Source organism: Mangifera indica, chromosome 8 (genome assembly GCF_011075055.1).
Source record: "Mangifera indica cultivar Alphonso chromosome 8, CATAS_Mindica_2.1, whole genome shotgun sequence".
NCBI classification, from domain to species: domain Eukaryota; kingdom Viridiplantae; phylum Streptophyta; class Magnoliopsida; order Sapindales; family Anacardiaceae; genus Mangifera; species Mangifera indica.
The window spans coordinates 1,188,582-1,209,561 of record NC_058144.1 but is presented as its reverse complement, the minus strand read 5'-3'; the positions used below and the strand labels follow the sequence as shown (position 1 = coordinate 1,209,561).

General features: G+C 34.8%; 3 protein-coding genes, 1 long non-coding RNA gene and 1 pseudogene across 8 annotated transcripts; 4 read left to right on the top strand and 1 right to left on the bottom strand.

Moving 5' to 3' along the window:
- The first annotated feature begins 53 nt into the window (after window positions 1–53).
- LOC123223029 lies at window positions 54–4,235 on the top strand. Of its 4 annotated transcripts, XR_006503743.1 has the most exons (5): window positions 61–921; window positions 1,002–1,062; window positions 1,302–1,494; window positions 2,175–2,321; window positions 3,983–4,235. It is a non-coding gene; the product is annotated as an uncharacterized LOC123223029 (long non-coding RNA). The 4 variants fall into 4 exon arrangements; XR_006503741.1 differs by lacking the exons at window positions 2,175–2,321; window positions 3,983–4,235 and having other exon boundaries at window positions 54–282; window positions 451–921; window positions 1,302–1,707; XR_006503742.1 differs by lacking the exon at window positions 3,983–4,235 and having other exon boundaries at window positions 71–921; window positions 2,175–2,326.
- Window positions 4,236–5,913: 1,678 nt separating this feature from the next.
- On the top strand, window positions 5,914–10,345 carry LOC123223027 (AT-hook motif nuclear-localized protein 11-like). 2 transcript variants are annotated; one of them, XM_044646080.1, is made up of 6 exons: window positions 5,914–6,246; window positions 7,085–7,532; window positions 8,366–8,433; window positions 8,680–8,811; window positions 9,103–9,264; window positions 9,880–10,345. In XM_044646080.1, the coding sequence occupies exons 2-6, from the start codon at window positions 7,103–7,105 to the stop codon at window positions 10,108–10,110; spliced, it is 1,023 nt and encodes a 340-aa protein (XP_044502015.1). In that variant the 5' UTR covers window positions 5,914–6,246; window positions 7,085–7,102; the 3' UTR covers window positions 10,111–10,345. The 2 variants fall into 2 exon arrangements, with proteins under 2 accessions (XP_044502015.1, XP_044502016.1); XM_044646081.1 differs by having other exon boundaries at window positions 7,067–7,532.
- A 1,346-nt stretch (window positions 10,346–11,691) lies between these two features.
- LOC123224568 (kiwellin-1-like) lies at window positions 11,692–12,512 on the top strand. The gene has a single exon (XM_044648296.1). It carries the CDS (start codon window positions 11,876–11,878, stop codon window positions 12,443–12,445), a length of 570 nt encoding a protein of 189 aa, XP_044504231.1. The 5' UTR covers window positions 11,692–11,875; the 3' UTR covers window positions 12,446–12,512.
- A 2,645-nt stretch (window positions 12,513–15,157) lies between these two features.
- Window positions 15,158–17,193, top strand: LOC123224480 (annotated as a pseudogene).
- A 1,827-nt stretch (window positions 17,194–19,020) lies between these two features.
- Window positions 19,021–20,626, bottom strand: LOC123224311 (actin-depolymerizing factor 10-like). The gene is made up of 3 exons (XM_044647943.1): window positions 20,503–20,626; window positions 19,418–19,683; window positions 19,021–19,344 (listed from the first exon to the last, which is right to left on the bottom strand). The coding sequence occupies exons 1-3, from the start codon at window positions 20,503–20,505 to the stop codon at window positions 19,194–19,196; spliced, it is 420 nt and encodes a 139-aa protein (XP_044503878.1). The 5' UTR covers window positions 20,506–20,626; the 3' UTR covers window positions 19,021–19,193.
- Between the last annotated feature and the right edge of the window lie 354 nt (window positions 20,627–20,980).

Sequence of the window (20,980 nt, the reverse complement as noted above, 5' to 3'; positions counted from 1 at the left end):
CTACCTGAAAAAGTGCAGCTCCTTTTAAAGTCAAACCTAGTCTTGAGTGACGTTGAAAACACAAATAAATCACAACCCAGATCGCAAAATCAAAAGCCCACTTCACTTTGAACGCCACGCCATATTTAGGCTTCAAACCACAACACAAACCAAACAAACAAAAAAATAACACAAGTGGAGGAGCTCTGATTAAATTCAAGACTTACAAGATCCACATTGAGATAGTTTTAAATGAAATCAATGTTAAAGCAAGAGAAGAAACGAGATCAGATCAGACCACATGTATGTATTTGTTTGTTGATGATAAAAGAATAAGGCAATAATTACCGACATGTCACGAATTTTTATTCAAGGCCACTGAAGAATCTGTTGTATATTTTATAGAAATACAAAAGAATTTTTTTTTTTAATAAATGAATTGAATTTGATTAGTTTAGAAATTTTGTTTAGCTGTGCTGTGCTGTGCTGAGCTGGTAATATTTGAAGAAGGAAAATATTCAAAGAACTGAAATGAAGAGTGAAGGTCCAATCTCCAAAAGCTAACGCTTCTTTCATCATTCTCTTTGCTCCTCGCGGTAATCAATACCGTTTTGTACCTTTTTCCTTCTTCAAGCGGCGCCTTTTTGATTCTCCTTGCCGCCTCCTCTGTATTTTGCTTTGCATGTGGCATTTCGTGGGTCCCTTTATTACCAACACTAGTTGTTGGTCACTTAAATAGTTATAATTACCAATTAGACAATATAATGCAGAATATTTCACGGTTACGGGATTAAATTCGGCTAGGGTTAGGGTTTCGGCGTTCTATTCTAACTTGTCAAGAAGAAAACGGTATTGAATCAGTGTCTGATATAAGAACAATTAAGATGTCGAAGAAAAACGATTTAGCTCGCAGAAAAAGGCAGCATGAATTCGAACTACAAAGTATGCATATCACATCTTTCTCTGTATGCATTATTAGCTTGTTAATTATAATTAATTGCTTTGTGTTTTTGGTAAACTAGGAGAGAAGCTAGAGAAGGAAAGGAAGGCAACAAGCTTCAAGCTAAGAAGAATAAAATGAAGGTTAGTTTCTTACTTCCTGTGTTCACTCTATTGCTGCATAAGTTGTGCCCTTTGATTTCCTAGAAAATCGTATAAAATTTGCAATTATAAGTTTTAGTTTTAAAACTTTAAGCTAATTGATTGCATCAGAAAATTGTATAATGAAATAATTTGCTATTTACAGTGTTTTATGAATTATATAGTTAAGTTATTAAAAAAATGATCTATTTTATTTTGTTGATTTATTTTGGATTTATTAGGTTGATGGGAAAGACAAGAAAAAGAAGGGTACAAGTAGATTTCAAGTAGGGAAGAGAAAGGTGAAGACCAAATTGACAGCAGTAGCGAAAGCTAAAGCTGCCCAAGCAATGGAGCTCGATAAATGGGGTTCTCATTGAATCTTTTTGGTGAACGTTGATAATTTAGCAAGCTTGAAGAAACAGTTTGAGCTAGGTAGGCTTGGTTTCTTTAGTACTTGTAAATTAGATGGGAAAGTTAATATTTGCCTTTGGCTTTTTGTCAATATGTTCTGTTCCATTCTCTGATAAGAATAACCTTTTTCTGTGTTATCTGGACATTTTCTTTTCCATTTATCTTGAGACAATGTAATGAGTGTTATGTACATTTTATCTGGTTCACAATGTTGATTGTCTTAATTCTTGTCCAGTGTTGTTTAGACTCTGTTTCCTTTGCTCATATTTCTTTTTTCGGTAATATGCTTATGAGACAATCTTACATGTAAGCTGGAAAATTTTGGTACCAGCAACTTAATAATGTTCTATCATTTTCTATGAATCTTGTATTTCTCTATGAAGATTATTAAGTGTAGACTTGAAGAAGGTTTTGAATTTTATGACAACAGTCATGTTATGCTTACATTTGTAGCTGATCAAGTGTGGCTATTTGACTAGATTGTTGAGGGTGATCAAACTCAAGAAATAACAATGGCTTCTATTAAACATGTTGGTTGTCTGGGGTTATATATCTGCTTAATTGTCTTTCATTAGCTGGTGGCCTGTCATATTTTGTGACTCTAGTTCAAATCCTCATCACGAATTTCAAATTTTGTTAACAAGCATTTATCAAGTTCAGTAGGAAGGTGCTATTACTTTGACTCTTAATTGCTGGTACAGGTGAGGATTGGATGAGAGAGGCAAACCTCTGGTTCATGCTGTAAGAATGCCTAATAAGTGGGGTTGGTGAGAATTGGAAGAGCTGCTTACGGGAGGGGTTGTCTGATATGACTTTCAGTTAATCAGGTTAAGCCTAGTAGGCAATGGGTAAATGACTCTCTTTTTGCTTTTGGCATATTTATGGTTATAAGAATAATCAAAGAATTCTTTGCAGGAACTAGCAGAATATGTTAATAATTTGAGTTATGGTTAAATGATCAGCGAAGTGAAATAGTGAGTGATCAGGTACAGGTTAGCTTGGAGAGTCAATGTTACATGGAATTTAGTAATAAAACCATGGGAAAAGGACCATTTCCCATCTAAATTTTAGGCCAATGTCAAACTCACACCCACGGGAGATGAAAAACCCAAACTCCCACTCACGGCCAAACTTCTGTTAATTTTTTCTGTTAAAGGGAGGGGTAAAATAGTTATTTTACTGTTTATATTAAAAGTTATAAAATTTATTACTTTTCTCTCCCCCAAGGTTTTAGAAACTAATATTTCATCTTTACTTAAAGTTTTTAAACTTTGAAAAGTAATATTTTCACTCTCGAACCTAGGGTTTCCATATTTTTCAAAATTCAATCGCCCTCAATAACTTTCAAATACAGTAGTTTCACCTCCACTCTTCAATTTCATTTTTCGACATTATCTCTGACCTCTTTCTTCTTTTAGTGTGATGACGGTGGTGCGACTAAGAGATCTCCATCTCCTCGTCACAAGGTGGTGTGATGAAGAAATCTTTCTTCATCGCACAACCCAAATGACGAAGGACAACATTGTCGTCCTTCATCACTAGACGACGCGATGATTTTGTTCTTCTAGATCTGGACGACGCTTTGTCATCTAGATCTGGGCGACAAAGGTTCAACCTTCGTCGTCCTTTGTAGACAAAAAAATGAGATTGGTGGAAAGCGTGGTCGTCGGTGGTGGTGGAGAAGGAAGCAAACCTTAGAGATGAAATCTAAACTTTTCAAACTTTAAGATGGGTTGAAGTGTTAGTTTTTAAAATATAGAGGGGGGAAATGATAAAATTTTAAAGTTTTAAAGTTTATAGATAAAACAATGATTTTACCTCTGTCTTTAACTGAAAATTTGAATGACAATTAAGTCATGTGTGTGAGTTTGAATTTTTCATCTTTTGTGGGTGTGACTTTGAATTTGGGCTAAAATTTGGATGAGAATAGTCATTTTCCCATAAAACCATAGATCAATCAAAAACTTGGGGTGGCTCCAATTCATTCTCATTAGTTGATTATGCAATGCCAAGAGATGTCAAACTATCAAGTACCTAGATTTTAGTAACTGGTCCATGTTCACAGTTAATAACTCCTCGATTCATTCAGAGTAGTTAATAGGTGGTTGTTGTGGCCAAAGTCTTTCGCTGGCTGACTGCAGTGAGCCTCATTAAATTAATGATCTTTTGGTCACGTGGATGTGTTAGCTATTATGGGTATGTGCGGGGCTCCACAGTGAGAGAATACTGAGAAGACCACTTCAATTGCATCCACTCATCTTTCGGCCTAGGATACTTGTGTATTTTAGCCTGCTGTAACTTTTGATTCTGTTGGGTTTTGACCACTCTCTAAGATGAAACTTTGTTTCTGGCCCAACAGGAACTTCCACCAAATCCATACGCAGCTCACATGACCCAATTTCAGCGTATATTTTAATGAGATATTAAAGCTCGGAGTTTCAAAATGATGATGGCTCACAGATTCTACGATCTTCCTGATTTCAATTTGTTGTATTGTATTCTCATACAGATGTTGAGGTAGAGGAGGTAATGTTCTTGGGCCACAAGTTCTGGCAGAAAATGAAATGAATTCCAGCATGACCTGACCAGTTGAAAGGAAAGGTTGATGCCAACAGAATTCGAATATATATCTAACCCTACGACCCACCTTTTCATGTCCATTAACAAAAATCTGGGTTTCTGCTATGCAACTAGTACTTGTTTTTTAAATTGGGGACCATCTTTTTTCTATTCTGAAATCCGAGATATAAATTATTCTCCTATATGTGCGTTAGTTGGCAATTGAAAGAGGTGTACTGAGTTAAAAGGGTAGGGTAGGGTTGGGTTCGATTTTAACCAATCTTTAAAAAGGTTCCATTCAAGATTGGTTTTAATAAAAAGAGTCAAATTGAGATTGAGACTCAAAAAATAATTTACTTTAGATTTGATTTAATTAGCCCAAACTTAAATATTTGAATTCAATTTTTTTTTTCTTTTAAAAAAAAAAGGAATCTAATTCTTTGTTAGTTTGATGGATTCTTGCTCAAACTTCTTGTGTTCCTATGGCTGAGAATTGAGTTTTACCTTATTTTCTTCCTATTATACATTTATACTCAACAATTACAGGTTGCCGGTGGTTCTACCAACCAACATAATCTTTGCCTTCAACTCTTACGTCCTTCTCTGTTTTTTCTTTCTCATTTGGACAATCCAAATCCAATTCAATTCAAGAAGACAATGTTTTCTTTTTTTCTTTTTTGTTGGTAACGAAAAATTCCATTTGAATCGAATTATTATATTAAACAAGAATTAATTATATTGAATAGAACAAATCTTAAGTCTAATAATCAAATTTATATCCATTAAATTAAATAAATTTAAATTTTAAAATATAAATTCAAACTCTTTCATATATAAATTTTTTTTTTTTTTCATCCAAACGATATTTGGGTAAAGAAGACATTCTTGATGAATTCTGCTGTATCAATGTCTATTTTGACTTCTAGACAGGAGTAAAATGCAGATTTCATAAAAATAATAAAAAAGATAGAAGTGTGCTTTCGGTGTAAAGTGGAAAACGGGTCGGGTAGTGTACAGTTAACATCACTTGCAGATGTACTTGCTTGCCAATTGAAATTGACCATTTGTTTATTTATTTATTTATTGCTAATCCAGAGATTGTTCTTGTATTATCAGTGATTATTTATTATAATTATGTGAGATTGCGTTGGCATTGTCAGCCAAATCATCGTCAAAAGTATTGAAAAAAGTTAATAATAGGACGAAGTCCAATGTGCACTTCTAGTTTTGGAGTTCCATGATGATTCCATATTTGGCACAACACAAACATATATTACTATTAAAATAAATAAATAAATAAATAAATAACCAAAAAAAATATTCTGTTTGGCTATCTATGCATTATTTATAATAATATGAATAATGGCCAAACAGAAGTCAACCTTGTGTTATTTATAATTCAGCCATAATAAATAATAAATAATAAATAATCCTAATTTAATAGAGAAATTGAATTAAAATGATAATAAAATAAAATATCAGAAGGGAAATGTGGGAATGGATATGAATCACTTATTATTCAGATATTTTTGTAGGTTTTGATGGGATGGGATGCGATATGATGTGATGGGGGCTACCACACAACTGAAATATTCACATGCAAACAAACTTTACTCTTTTCTTTTCACTCCACGCTATTCACTTGCGCGTTATCTTAAATCCAACCAGACCTTGCCCCTACTCGAATTTTATTATTATTTGATTCTCTTTAATAGGAAAGCTGCGGAGTGGCATTTTATGTGAGGCGTGACTCAACTGCGCGTGGGAAAGTAAGCGTAAAGATATGAGCCGGTACAGATATAGTCAGAGGTACCATAAGTTTTATTTTTCAAAATTAATAAATCAGTATTATCCAAAAGAAGTAGAGCTTTTTTCTCTACTTAGTTTTTGTTTGTTTCTTATTTTCGTTTCTCGATCTTTCTTTTTCTCTCTCACACAAGCACAAGAACTGTAAATCAGAGTTAAGGCAAAGCCAAGCAGGGCATTGTCACTCAAACTCAACTCAACAACACAAGGGATACAAAGATGAACAGCTTTATTGTTTTAGAAAAAGAAAGCTAAAGATCTCTGGCCGACTGGCCCTTGAAATTTGCATCCCTTCTATTTACATACACTCCTCAGTCGGGTCGTCGCCTTTTTTACCCCATTTAAACTCTTTTTCTCTTCTCCTTCTTCCACTGGAAAATTTTTCTACCTTTAACCCACTTCACTAATGTGAGTAAATTTTCTGTCTTTACTTTGAAGTTTTCACCATTTTTTCTTATGGCTGTTATGTGTGAACTTGGATGGGTTTTGAGTTCTGTTATGGCATTGACTTGAACTTAATTATTTTTGTTTGTTAATAAATTTTTATGTGTGTTCTTAAGGTCTAAGGGTCAGGGGTTTTGCCTAAGAAGATGCTTGGTGTTTAAGGGTTTATCATGGGTTGGTGAGGGTGTGGACCTGTTTCAGTCTTTTCTGGTCTTTATCTTCATTATGAAGCTTGTTTCTTTGTTTCTTATGGTTTGGTAAGCTGTAAATTAGCTTGCATTTTGTCTTTTCTCTCAAGTCTTTGCTTTCCAATATTTGAATTCTCTTCCTATCTTTCTTCTTCCATATTGTTGGTGTTGTTCTATCTTTGTTTTCGGTTATTAGTTTTTTGTGTGGAGTATGAAGAGACATTGAATCTAGGGTTTGTTAGTTTTTTTTTTCCCTTTCATACCTAGATTTGATAGGACTTCTTGTACACCACTGGCTGCGTTCTAATGGGTTTTCTCCAGCTTTATCGTTAGAACAATGTATCTGCATTAAGCTTTCCTGTTTGGAATTGGACATGAGTGTTTTATTATGTGTACTCTGAGAGGAAATTACATTGACTTCCTTTGTAATTATCGGTAAAGCTTACATATGGCTGTTTGTTCCTTTAATGTTGGTTTTAAAAATCTTATCTTTTTTTCCAATAAGCATTATTTGTTGGTTACAAATTGAGGTCTTGAACACTTGACAAGTAGGAGGTTCCTCAATTTTGCAATTAATTGGGTGTAAGTTGATTCAGAGAGTCGTTTAAGTTTAGGTTTGCCAAAGTAAATGCATGGATCGAAGGGACGCTATGGCTTTACCTGGGTCAGCCTCTTACTATATGCAACAAAGAGGAATGACTAATTCTGGGATGGGAGCACAACATAATCTACATGGATCACCCAGCATTCATGCATTATCTAATCCAAATTTACAGTTTCCATCCAATATTGGAGGCACTTCTCTTGGCGCAACATTACCAGTAGAGCCTTCATCAGCAATTCCACCTCATGGTGTCAGTGTTGGTGCTTCTTCTGGCTTGCCACAAAGTGAGCTTCCTAAGAGGAAGAGAGGAAGGCCCCGGAAATATGGGGCTGATGGAAATGTGTCATTGGCATTATCCCCTGCTGTGTCTACTCAGCCTGGTAACTTAAGACCAACCCAAAAGCGGGGCAGAGGGCGACCTCCTGGAACTGGAAGAAAACAACAATTAGCTTCACTTGGTAAGAATTATTGGCAGTGTGAATGATGACTTTGTAGCTGAGTGTCACGAAACCAGTTATAGCTTGGTAAAAGTTCTGTTGTATTGATTAATTATTTACAATGGGGAAAGTTGTTACCAATGTACCTGTTTTCTATTTTGGAAAGCTCATCTAATATTATCTATGCTGAAGCAGAATCTGGTTAAAAAACCTAGTTGCACTTGAATGGCTAATAGTTAAATGTAAAGCTACTTATCTGTGTAATCTTGATGCACTATCTAAACTATAAATTATCATCCTAGAATGTGATTTTTGCCTAAGTTTTGATCTCTGTTTTGAATAGAATTCATTGGTAAGTATCATAATTTGGCCAAGAATGTGAAAGGTACTGGTGAATGATATGGTTGAATCAAGGAGATTCGGATTAGTTACTGATACAACGTGGTGAAATTTAGATTTTGGACAATAATAATTTCCTCACCACTACTTGAAAAATCAATGGCATTAGGATATGATCTCGTAAATCTTAGTTTTGTGAAAATCTGAACTGGAAGACGGTTGGACAGAAAACTGCTTAAGGTTGCAGGGAACCGCTGAAAACCATATGTAGATTGCCATCTAATGTATGCCTGTGTGTCATGGATGTATACTAAAACTCTGTTTCATTGGATAGTTAGTAAACCATCAAAACTTTTGCAAATTTTTTATTTGGATTTCTTTATCCAATTTAATTATAAGTATTATAAACAACTCTGTCTATGAGAGTGATTCTACCTTGATGAACAAGGTTGTATGTCTTATTGATCTATACATATACATTGGATGATGTTGCAGATTTTGAACTGTTTTGCTAGGTGAATGGCTGTCTGGCTCAGCTGGGATGGGCTTCACTCCACATATCATCACTGTTGCAGTAGGAGAAGTATGACTCTTTTTCTCCTATCAATTTTATCTGTGTTTCCAACCTCAGATGAAATTTACAAGGAATTACTGTTTTCTACTGGGAACATAGAACCTCTTCAATATTTGATTATCAATAAGATACAACAATATCATTCACTTTTTTACTTTTTTGAGGCATGGTTTTTCAATTTGGTACTGCATCTTTTCGAAGGTTCTGTGATTTGTGGATAGATTGTTTTGTTGAAATGCTTGATTTTCCCTGTAGGACATTGCCACAAAACTAATGTCGTTTTCACAACAAGGGCCCAGAGCAATATGTGTCTTATCAGCTAATGGTGCTGTCTCTACTGCAACTCTCCGGCAGCCAGCAACTTCTGGTGGCTCTGTAACTTATGAGGTTAAGCACTTTTTCTCTCTATTTTCGTTTGCTGTTAGCTCTGGACACACATGTTTGATAATTTCTGGAAAAAACTACCAAATTCAAGTTTCTTATATTACTTTAAAAATTGGTCTAATGTTGAGATTAGTTTTAGTTATCTAAGTATTATCATATGTGACCATTAATCAAATTTGGTCTTAGCCTTTTTCGACTTTAGAAAAGACAATCATCCATTAAATTTTATGTAATTTCATTCTGAAAAATCTGCTCCAATACTTCATCCCTGAAATATCATCTTGGGCTCCCTAGGGGCGTTTTGAGATATTGTGTCTGTCAGGCTCCTACCTGCTCACTAGTAGTAGTGGCCCCCGCAACCGAAGTGGTGGTCTGAGTGTCTCTCTTGCTAGTCCTGATGGTCGTGTCATCGGTGGAGGAGTTGGGGGAATGCTTATTGCAGCAAGCACTGTTCAGGTAATGTTGACTGCATTTGCTGCTATAACATATTGTTCTGTTTATTTGCCATTTCTCTGGGTTCTCAATTTATTTAATTTTTATGGTGAAACCATCATGTGGGATACTGCCAGTTATATAAGGAGATTAGTTTACTTCTAAGCAATGTTTTACTAACCGGACCAGGCCTTAATCCAGTCAAGAGCCCAGTCCAATCGACAATTGGTTGAACCAATGGTTGGATGCACAACAATACTGTTTAAATAATATATATATTTATGATATATCATGAATGAAATTTGTGGTTTGATGTGCTGCACCATGCTTCCCAAATGCTCAGACTTGGGTTCCGGTCTCAATATTTGCAAAAAGCATGTTAACGTTAGATGACCTTGAGTCACGATAGAACTAGAGGTTGAACTGGTCCAACTGATTGTTTTTGTTTTCATATCACTGCTTCCAAGTAGATATGTATGAAATCCGGGTTGAAATTTTCAAAAAAAGTGAAGCGGCGAAAATTACTATATTAGTTGTGCATGCCCTGCACTGTGGTAGATAGATGATAGGTTTTTCTATCTTTTATTTTAATTTTTTTTTTTAAATTTTAGGCTGAGATGATTTATGAACTGATTCCAGGTAATAGTGGGGAGTTTCTTATGGGGAGGTCTAAAGACAAAGAATAAGAAAGGGGAAATTCCAGAAGGTGTGAGGGACAGAGAACATCAGACAATCGACAATCCAGTGACTTCAACCAGTATTCCTTCAAGTCATAATCTCACTCCATCTTCTTCAGTTGGTGTATGGCCTGGTTCAGGGCCAATGGATATGCACAATCCCCATGTTGACATCGATTTAATGCGTGGGTAATTTCACAAGCAATGTATATATTCTGTGCCACACTTAAATCTGATTTATGACTGTAGAATCCAATTCTCACTTAATGTTTTTCATCACAGATGATGTTTTGTACTCATATTTGTAGCTTAATGACAGTTCCCTTCAAAACTCTAGTGCTCACAAGTTCAAATTCTAACAGTTTGTTAATAGGAGGGTTGATATTAGGAGAAGGGAAGCATTTAATCTAAAACTCATCATTCTATTACTTTGTTTCGCTGCTCTAGTTGGTTTTGTTGAATGCTTGAGCTTGATATCGATTGGGTATACCTAAAAATAATAAATTTATATGTATTCAGTTTTAAATATTTAATTAGATATTATAATAATTTATTATTATATAAAAATTGATGAATTTAAATTAAAAATAAAGTAAAAATGGCCAAATAATGTAATCATCCAATTTTTGTGAGAATGCCACCTTTTTTGATAGGTAGCTAAATGAGATTCTTCTAAGTTCTAGCATAACTGTCACGGTCCGTTCAAACGGGGATAAGCTAATTTAAATCTTGATTTCAAAAAATGCCACTGTTTATTTCCATTTCCTAATTGAGAGTTGCAAAAAACAACTTCACATGCGAGAATCTTAACAACGACCAATGTTTTCGACGGAGATCCTGCGTGGACCTGGTCAAAGGACCAACGTTTGGGTTGCTAGTTCATCTATCTAGTTGAACAAATGACATTTACATGATATTATCATTGTGTCTTTATGACACATGGATTCATCTTACTCGATTCTTAAATTATAATTTGATACTATTTATCTAATTTAACTTAAGTTAATTTGATTAAACCGTTAAAATAAATTTAGTTGTTTGGCGTTAATATAATATCATAATCATGGTAATATGATAATCAAATCTATTTAACCCAATTGTTGAATTGCAATTCAATACCTTTCATTCAATCTAACCTAATAATTAAAATTGGCTTTAGCCATTTACCGGATCCATCGCTTGAATCCTGATTTTCAAATGTTGACCATAAATTGAGCCCTTCCTGTGTGGATGAAGTTGGAAGGGAGGCAGGCAGCAAGTACCTAAGAAAATATCTCCGTTCCGTTTCTTTTCCCATTTTATCAAAGATCTTCTCCTCTCTAGAGTCAGACCAAAAACTCTAAATTCAAACTAAAACTGGAAAAGTTTTAGTTTTGACTCCGACACCAAAAACTCGAGCCGGCGTGGGATTTGACTCCGACAGCACAAAAACTGGAAAAGTTTGGACAAATTTTATGAGGGTTCTTTTTTTTTTAAGATTTCACTGTTAACCAATCCGAGCAACTACGCTGGCAGTAACTCTTTTTGGGCTCTGCTCTCACGGAACGGTCATACCAAGGAGGCAAGGATCTTGTGGCTGGCAAATTGTCTTGCGTTAAAAGCTAAGACAGTTGCAATCAACGTAGCAGAATTGTAATATTGCTGTCTCGCTCACCAAAGACAACAAACGGAGATATGCCAAGCAAATTAACAAATGGAGGTTCGCCATAATTACAAAATTAAATGCTGGTGTAGGTTGAAATTAACAATCAAACGTTCACTAATACACAATTTTTCCTATTCGATTGTGGCTTTTCAATAACATAATCCCATTTGCAGCAACTTGTATCACTGTTACGTTGTTTGAGAATGCAAACTTGTCCGGCTGAATCCTGTTCTGAAAGTTTCTACTGATGAATCTATATATAACGTTTCACCCATTCAAGCTTTTCACACCAAAACAAAAGCAGAAATAGAAGATGAAGAAGCAAGTCTATTCAAGCCCTTTCCTTCTCGTTTGCTTTCTTTTACTTGTGTTGAATTGTTTCACTGTCGAGGCTCAGACTTGCAGGGCCAGCGGCAGCGTTAGAGGCAAAAACCCTCCACCAGGACAATGCAACACTGAAAATGACTCCGACTGCTGTAAACAAGGGAAAACGTACCCCATTTACAAGTGTTCGCCTCCTGTTTCAGGACATACAAAGGCGACCTTAACGCTCAACAGCTTTGAGAAAAATGGAGATGGCGGTGGCCCATCAGAATGTGACAATCAATACCATTCGGATAACGACCCGGTAGTGGCACTTTCAACAGTTTGGTACAACGGAGGAAGTCGGTGCTTAAAATATATTAACATCTACGGTAATGGGAACAGTGTGAAGGCCAAGGTTGTTGATGAGTGCGATTCAACAATGGGTTGTGATGCTGAACATGATTACCAGCCTCCATGCTCCAACAACATTGTTGATGCCTCCAAAGCCGTTTGGAAAGCCTTGGGAGTGCCTGAAGATGACTGGGGTGGCTTGGATATCACTTGGTCTGATGCTTGATGTGCACCATATACAGAATCTGAATCATAAATTATGACTTATGTAATAGTTAAAGTTTGTTATCTGTTTGCCAATACATATTACTGCAATATTATGCTATACAATTTCCTATCAATTATTTCTTAATTGGGTTCAAGGTGAGCGGTCTGAATACACTGAAAATATAAGAAATTATAACTGGAACCAACTAAACTTGGTTTCTACGAGGAACTGAACTTATCAATTCTAGATAAGTTTCGGTTCTTAAATATCCAATACTTAATTTTTTTAATCAAAAAATTAAAATTTGTGTTTCATTTTCTAAGATATCAAGTTAATTTTATCAGTGAAGTACAACAATTATACTCGTCATAAAATGGAAAATAATTTAAATGGATAATAGCACTTGGTTTCTTCTACACCAGCATCCAGGGCAAAGGGTAATACGATAAAATAGAAAAACTTGGTCTAGTTGCATTTCAATTTCAAAAAATTAAAGAGGAACAAAATCTCATGATATAAAGCGAGATGAGCTACCAAGTCTCAAAGAAAAGCAACAAACAACAAGCTACCCACTTGCAGCTGGTGCCTGCGAATCAAAGTAAAAGGCGCAAAAGCCTAGCCGGCCCCAATCTCAGAAGCTTCCTCGTCATTATCAGATACAAGAGTCCAACAAGGAGGAATAGGAAGCATAGGTGAGTAAACAGTTGGTTTGATGCACTAATCAAATTCAAGCCCTCATATATATAACAAAACTTATATTCGAACCAAACCCTAATATATAACACACTTAGCTATGAGCTTTGATGAACAATCAAGGAAAAATAGTCAAAAACTCAAGGCATAATCAAAATTTTCGAATGATTTCCGATGAAAGTTGATTGATTCGGGGAAAAGAAATGAAGGTAGCCTTTAGAATATTACATAAATCAAAACAATGTTGTTTTATGTTGTACAAAATGATATCATCTAATGTTTGTAAACTTTAAAAAAATAAAAGTTGAGTCAAATATCTGACCAACACCTCATTTGAATATTCAAATTGATTCTAGGTTGGGTTTGATTTCTTATAAAGAATAATTGATCTTAGACCTAAAAGCCGTTAGTTTCGCTATATTACTATTCAAAATCTATCATATTTTCTCTAATTTCAAATATAAACAAAACCAACTATCTAAATACTTGATGATTCTGATTTAAAATGGTAAATTGCTCACCTTATTTGGGTATTTATCCTATTCATAGAGATGTCAATGAGTCGGGTCGGGCTGGCTCCAGCTTGGCCCATTTGGTTAATGGGTCGGGCTGGGCCCGAGGCCCAAAAAATAATAGGCCTTCGGGCCGAGCCAGCCCATTGAAATATAAAAGCCCAAGCCCACCTATATAATAACGAGCCTTAATTGGGTTGGGTCGGGCTTTAATCGGGCTAGCCCAACCCATTTAATCAATATTTAAAAAAAAATTAATTAAAATTTTTAAACACGAATTATTTTTCAATTATTAAAACTGATGACTGTACTATTTTCACTCGTTGGTGCTTCACTTATTCCATCTTGTGCATCATCAATAATATCATCAACACCAGTATGATAATATTCAAATAAATTGAATTCATTTGACATTGGATCTATTTGTAATATTTTATAATGATAAAATTAAAATAAAATGATATTACAAATATAATAAAATAATTGTGATTGAGAGTTTGGGAGTTTGAGAGATTGAGAAATTTGTAATTGTAATTGAAAGTAAAAATGAAAAATTGAATAGGTTTTTATAGAGAAAAAATAAATTAATTAAAAAAAAATTAAGCAATGGCAAACAACGCTACTACCAATTGGTAGAAACAGATTTCTGCTTCTGCCGCAAGGTAGTAGAAGCAGATGCGGCAGAAGCAAGAAAAAAAATAAAAATTTTTATTTTTTTATAAATAGTGTTGGGTCGGGTCAGACCAGCCCATAGGTCTAATATTAAAACTCGATCCGATACTTTACAGTGTTGGGTTGGGTTTTATCATGCCCGAGCCTTTTTTTGTGCTTCGGGCCGAGCCTCTATTTGGCCTGGCTTAATTGATGTGTCTACCTATTCATCTATATGGAAAAACCTAGATCACAAATGGATTGTTGTGTACACTTGTCAAAGACAAAAACGGGTATCTCTTTCTCTTAAATTCTATATTGTTGGGATAATACTTCATTTCATATATTAATAAATTGTATTATAATAAATAATATTATGTGTATAGATAATGATATGTTATTATATGATTGAATAATTTTAAATTAGAGATAAAATAACATTTAATCTCATAGTGATAATCATTGTTCGTATACATAATTTTATTCATTTACAATTACACCACATTGTCCTTTTGGATAAGTAGGGGAGCTGCTGTGTACTTTGAGGGGCATTTTGTTAATTTTAAAAACACAAGGGTTTATTTGATTCCGTTAAACCCTTCTCAATGAAAATCACGATACATACAAAATGACGCTAGTGTAACTGAACAAGCAATCAAACTTAAAAAATATTTTTGACCTTTTTTATGTCTGTACCGTTTTGTTGTTGCTTTCATGGGTTCTTTTGATTCCGTAACAATATTGTGCAAATAATTATATCATTTATGAAGGCAAACTTGTCCAGCTTTTGCATTAAAAGACAGTTGCCCATCACTATATCTATAGCCTTTCCCCATTCCAGTTTTTCACATCGAGCCAACAATTAAGTGGAAACGATAGAAAAGATATTGAAGATGAAGAAGCAACTCTATTCAAGCCCTTTCCTTCTTGTTTGCTTTCTTTTACTTGTGATAAATTTTTTAAGTGTCGAGGCCCAGACTTGCAGGGCCAGCGGCAGGATTAAAGGCAAAAACCCTCCACCAGGACAGTGCAATCCTGAGAATGACTCCGACTGCTGTAAACAAGGTAAAACGTACCCCATTTACAAGTGTTCGCCTCCTGTTTCAGGACATACAAAGGCAACCTTAACGCTGAACAGCTTTGAGAAAAATGGAGATGGCGGTGGCCCATCAGAATGTGACAACCAATACCATTCTGATAACGACCCGGTGGTGGCACTTTCAACAGGCTGGTATAATGGAGGGAGTCGGTGCTTAAAGTATATTAACATCTACGGTAATGGGAACAGTGTTAAGGCCAAGGTTGTTGATGAGTGCGATTCAACAATGGGATGTGATGCTGAACATGATTACCAGCCTCCATGTCCTAACAATATTGTTGATGCCTCCAAAGCCGTTTGGAAAGCTTTGGGAGTGCCCGAAGATGACTGGGGTGAATTGGATATCTCTTGGTCTGATGCTTAATGTGCAACATTATGAATTATGTAATAGTTAAAATTTGTTTTCTGTTACAGCATTAATATAATAATACAATGTTATGCTATGATTTTCTATCAATTATTACTTAATTGGGTCTTCATTCGATTTATCTATATGCGAAAACCTGGAACAGGCAATGATTGCCGTGTACACTTATCTAAGAGACTATAACGTTTATCTCTTCCTCTTAAATTCCTGACTCCCTAACAATAACGAACAGTTTAAGAATATATAGTGTTAATTCCACTGCTTGATTTGATTCAAGCTGTTCAAAATCGAATTCAAGTTTGGATTGATCAAGCTTAGTTCAAAGTTCAAAGATTGTGTTTATTTTCATAAACGAGTTAAGATTGTGCGATCCAATTAAACCATAGCGTGGCAGAGTCGAGCTACAACATTGTCTAATGGAGCCTGACTAGGCTCGTGTATAGCCCTACTTCTTGTGTATATATATATACAAGTAAGTTAGCATTTTTTAAAAAATGTTGGCTCTCCCGGATTTCCCGAAGTGTGTTCGGCTAGCTGGTGAATGCCTGAGAATGTTGGATTTGATGATGCCGCGAGCGTTTCCAATTAAATTCTCCAATGACATCTAACAATAAATACAAAGCTAATAAAAGCAACAGATCATTCACTTGAAAACTTTGATACGATTCTTCTACTTTTTCATCTCCCAGATTCTTCGAACACCTTGTATTTCTGGTACGATACTTCTGATGAATGTAATTTTTAAAAGACCACCTTAAAATTTTCACTCCAAAATTACAGCTGGTAACTCATTATCTCTATATATAATCTGCCTCCAATTCACCAGTTCTTCACACAAATTTAATTTAAACGAATGCAAGAATAATAATCACAAGATGAAGAAGCAAGTTTACTGTACTTTTATTCCTTTTTTCTGCATTTTTTCCCTATTACAGTCAGTGTTGAATCTGGGACGATTTGCAAGCCCAGTGGGAAGATAAAAGGGAAAAGACCACCTTCAGGATGTAACAATACTGGGCACTTTGAATGCTGTGAAGATGGTAAATATTACAGCACTTACAAATGATCACTTACAATCTCATCCTCAGGTCGTACAAAAGCAATCTTAACAGTCAAAAGTTTCGAGAGTAATGGTGACGGCGGTGTGCCTTGTGAGTGTGGCCACAAGTTCTATTTAGATGACGACCCTGTAGTAGCGCTTTCAACAGGATGGTACAATGGAGGAAGTCGATGCTTAAAGTATATTAACATCTATGGTAATGGGAAAAGGATAAAGGCCAAGGTTGTTGATGAGTGCGATTCTACGGTGGGATGTGATGCAGATCAGAAATATCAGCCTCCATGCCGTAACAATATTGTCGACGCTTCAAGAGCCATTTGGGAAGGCTTGGGAGTGCCTGAAAAACACTGGGGTGAAATGGATATCCACTGGTCTGATGCTTGATCTAAGTTAGTAATTAGTGCGTCCATGCAAAACTTAAGAATCTTCGTTTTGTTCCAGATTTATACTTTCTCTAAAGATGAATTTTGATCAATTAAGGTAAAGTCTAGAACAAAGCTAGAGAACCCAGATCAAATAATAAAAATGTAACTGCAGAATTTCATGGCTAGAAATCAAAGGCTTAAAGCATCAACTGATCTTCCAAACATACCAAAAACGGAGCCATAAAACAAAATATTCATGAAAAGATTCCTGTAATTAATAAGCTGACAAGTTGTAGAGTTAATTCCAAAGAGTCTTGTCTGCTGTGAAATTATTTTCATTTTATGTAGTTCATCATACATGTTCACATTAAAATAATTATTGCCAAATTATCTTATAGTGATTTGTTATCTTCTCAAACATATAGGAAGAAAGCAGCTTTCTCTTTCTGATGAGATTTTAATTTAAAATCCATAATAGTGCAGCTAGAGCTCTATGATTTTGCCATTTTCTTATTTATTTATTCATTTTCATTTTTTAAAAAAGTGCAACAAATCTTTTCTCAATCTTATTTCACTCATTTGGACGCCCTCACTTAGCTTGAAGTGATATATATTGCCTGAAATGGAAAGAAATTATAAAGATGATCAATGCTAAACAAATAAAAGTAATGCATATAAAGAAGTTAAAGCTATATTTTCCTGATTTCACCTAACGAATCTGAAAATTATAACATCTATGAATAAATCGACAAAATATAAAAAAAATATTAAATATGTATAAATATTCTAAAATATTTGTTAAATAGTTTATAAGTTTTTATAAGGCCAAAGGATTATCTCCCACCCAAGGTTTATCTGTTAAAATTTACTGTTAGAATTAAGGGTAAAATTGTTATTAGTTAAAAATATTTAAAAAACTAAAAAATTGTCACATCCCCCCCACCCAATTTTTTTTAGTTTTGCTAAATTTTTTCACCCCCAAATTAGGGTTTCCCCCATATTATTCCTTTTACTGTCACCCCCCCAATTTTGCAGATAACATTCCCGTGAACATCCTTCCTCCATCTCCAGTGACAACCACTACTTTAGATAGAGTCATTGTCGCATTTGTTCTTCCTTCGGGTGCTCTCTGTTCCTGACGATGTCATTAACAAATCGACAAACACGAAATCATCTAGAGGAAATGCACCATGATTCAACCACGATGTTTGAATTCTCTTCGGCTCTCCTTGTTGGCAATAACTTCTCCCTTTGTAGGTGTCGTGCTTGAAGTCATCGACCAACTAGATGAAATTCCCATGGATAGGAGATGCACAACGAACTCAAGAGAAGAGAAATTGTGTCACATCTTTGTCAAAGGATTGCTCGAGTGTCGGAGAGAAGGTAAAGTTGATGACAACTCAGTCTCAGGCAAAGGATGATGTCAGAAATGGTGAGAGAAGTCATCGAAATTTTAAAACCCTAGCTGGGAAATTTGAAGTTGAAGGAGAGGGGGCCAAATGAAGTTTTCAAAAGTTTGAGAGGTAGTTGAATGGGAAAAAGATGAAGCCCTAGATAGGGAAAAAGTAATAATTTAAAACTAAACTAAGGGAGAATTGTCATATTTTTTAACCTAGAGGGAAAATATGATAAATTTTTAAATATTTTTTATCGATTGATAATTTTACCCCTAACCCTAATAGATAATTTTAACAGATGTATGAGTATTTAGGTTTTTGAAAGTTAACAACTGTGAATTTGTTTTTTCACTAAACCTTGGGTGGGATATATTCCTTTGGCCTATTTTCAAATAATAAAACTGATGTATGCATGCATTTATCAAACAATGATTCTCCGGAAAGAAACCGAAAAAAGCACTCAATGTCTTTATTCCAATTGAAAAAATAAGTGACAACAAATCTAATAGGAAATAATAAAATCGACCAAATATTGTAGACAAAAATTCTCACAAATCAAGCCCACACACAACAAAGTGAAACAACTGGAGTGAAAAGCAATGGTTATTTCGGTCTCTGGGACTCAGATGGCACGGCCTTTGATGATATCCATACTCATCTCACTAGGATCTGTTACTTGCAACTCCACCTGAATGCCATCCAATTCCCTCTTGAATCTGTCCTTGGAGCTTGCATAAACCATCTTACTCCTCACCTTTGATGTGTCAGGCGCCCTACAATATGACAACAGCCATTAAAATACAGTCTGTATCTGCATTGCATAGAGCTTAGATGATAATTGATTACCAGGCAATGAAGAAAATCTTGCTCTTTTGCACGTTCTCATCAGTGGTGAAATCAAAATCAAAGACAGCATAGCGACATTGATCTGCAGGCAATGAATTAGTGAAATCGTTATAGGTTTGTTCTGGGCCTCCGACCTTCTCAACAGTCACCTGTTGAATCTGCTCATCGATCTTGAACACGATGTACCGATAGTTCCTCTTTGCTTTAAGCTCCAAGAACTTCAGCTTGCACTCATCATGCACAGCCATCCCAGACGCCGAATTCGCCTATTCATGCCAAAAAAGAAATATATATTTAAAACATCAATATTGCACAATATGCGAATAGATCGAAGGGTAGGCCACTACTATATACAAAATTATTCTGTATGTTAATTATAAGGGAGAGCATCAAAACTTGATCCAATTGCTCGAACCATGCTTGACGCTAGGGGTGGACCCATCTCAGCTTACTCAGATCAAACGAGTTGATTTTGAGTTGGTGTTCTTTATTTGGTAAAATTGTTCACCCCCAGGTAATACTCTAATCGATTGGGTTGGCAATGATAATATACATCAATTTAAATAAGTTCAAATCTAAACTTGAATTTAAATTTGGTCGAGCTCAAACCGACCCAATCTCGATTCGGTTTAAATCAAATTCACCCATGCTTGGTGCTAGGAATTTCAATTTCATACATTTATATATAACAAAATTTAGAATGTGGCACGAAAATGGCAACAAAACAGGGATAAATATTTATCAATGATTTTCATAATGTAAATCTATACATCCCATTGGCAATAATGTCACTAGTTATTTTGCTGATGACCCTTCAACCATACTATACATCAACCAGAACAAATTCAAATTTAGACTTAAACCAAATATTATAACTTTGATCCAAATTCAAATCTACTTAGAATTGGTTCTATTTGGATTGAATCCACCTTTTAAAGGTCCAACTACAAGCATTGATATATAACAAAATTTAAAATTTGGCATGAAAATGGCATCAAAACCAGGAAGAATATATATCAATGATCATGGTACAAAATTACCACCAAAAGAATTCACAGGAAGAAGAAAAGTTAAACAGAGATTACCATTTAGAGATTGAAAATCCCTGATACGAATAAATAAGGAGATCAAGCTAAAGAAGTCTCAGTGATATGAAACAAAGAGTAAAATCTGATTATGATGGCGCATAAAGGAACTTGTTTTGCAATCAAAGAAAAGAAAGGAAGGGGATGGAGGAGAGATTTTTGTGGGGGAAAGTGAGGGTTAGTTTTGTTTTGCTAGTTTAGCCTGATCACGTCCACAATAAACTTTCATATTGCCACGTTAATTACTGCATGCATTTTTATTTTACAATTTAATAATTTAATTTTTCTGTTTTTTTTCTAATTTATATAATACAAATATAAGTTATTAGGTTCATGATTTTTATTATTATTTTGACCGAATTTTGTTTTAAAATCCATTCATTAACAACAGAAGGGATCAAGAAAAATAATAAAAAATTAAAAATTAAGAAGAAGAATTAAATGTATGTAGATTAAAGTTAGAATAATAATAAAGTAA

Bases quoted from the DNA above. Each gene is read 5' to 3' on its own strand.
- LOC123223027 (XM_044646080.1), top strand. From the start codon at position 7,103: ATGGATCGAAGGGACGCTATGGCTTTACCTGGGTCAGCCTCTTACTAT. The intron at 7,533-8,365 runs GTAAGAATTATT...CTGTTTTGCTAG, and splicing joins ACAACAATTAGCTTCACTTG to GTGAATGGCTGTCTGGCTCA. The intron at 8,434-8,679 runs GTATGACTCTTT...TTTTCCCTGTAG, and splicing joins TCACTGTTGCAGTAGGAGAA to GACATTGCCACAAAACTAAT.
- LOC123224568 (XM_044648296.1), top strand. From the start codon at position 11,876: ATGAAGAAGCAAGTCTATTCAAGCCCTTTCCTTCTCGTTTGCTTTCTT.
- LOC123224311 (XM_044647943.1), bottom strand. The intron at 19,345-19,417 runs GTAATCAATTAT...GTCATATTGTAG, and splicing joins AAGATTTTCTTCATTGCCTG to GGCGCCTGACACATCAAAGG.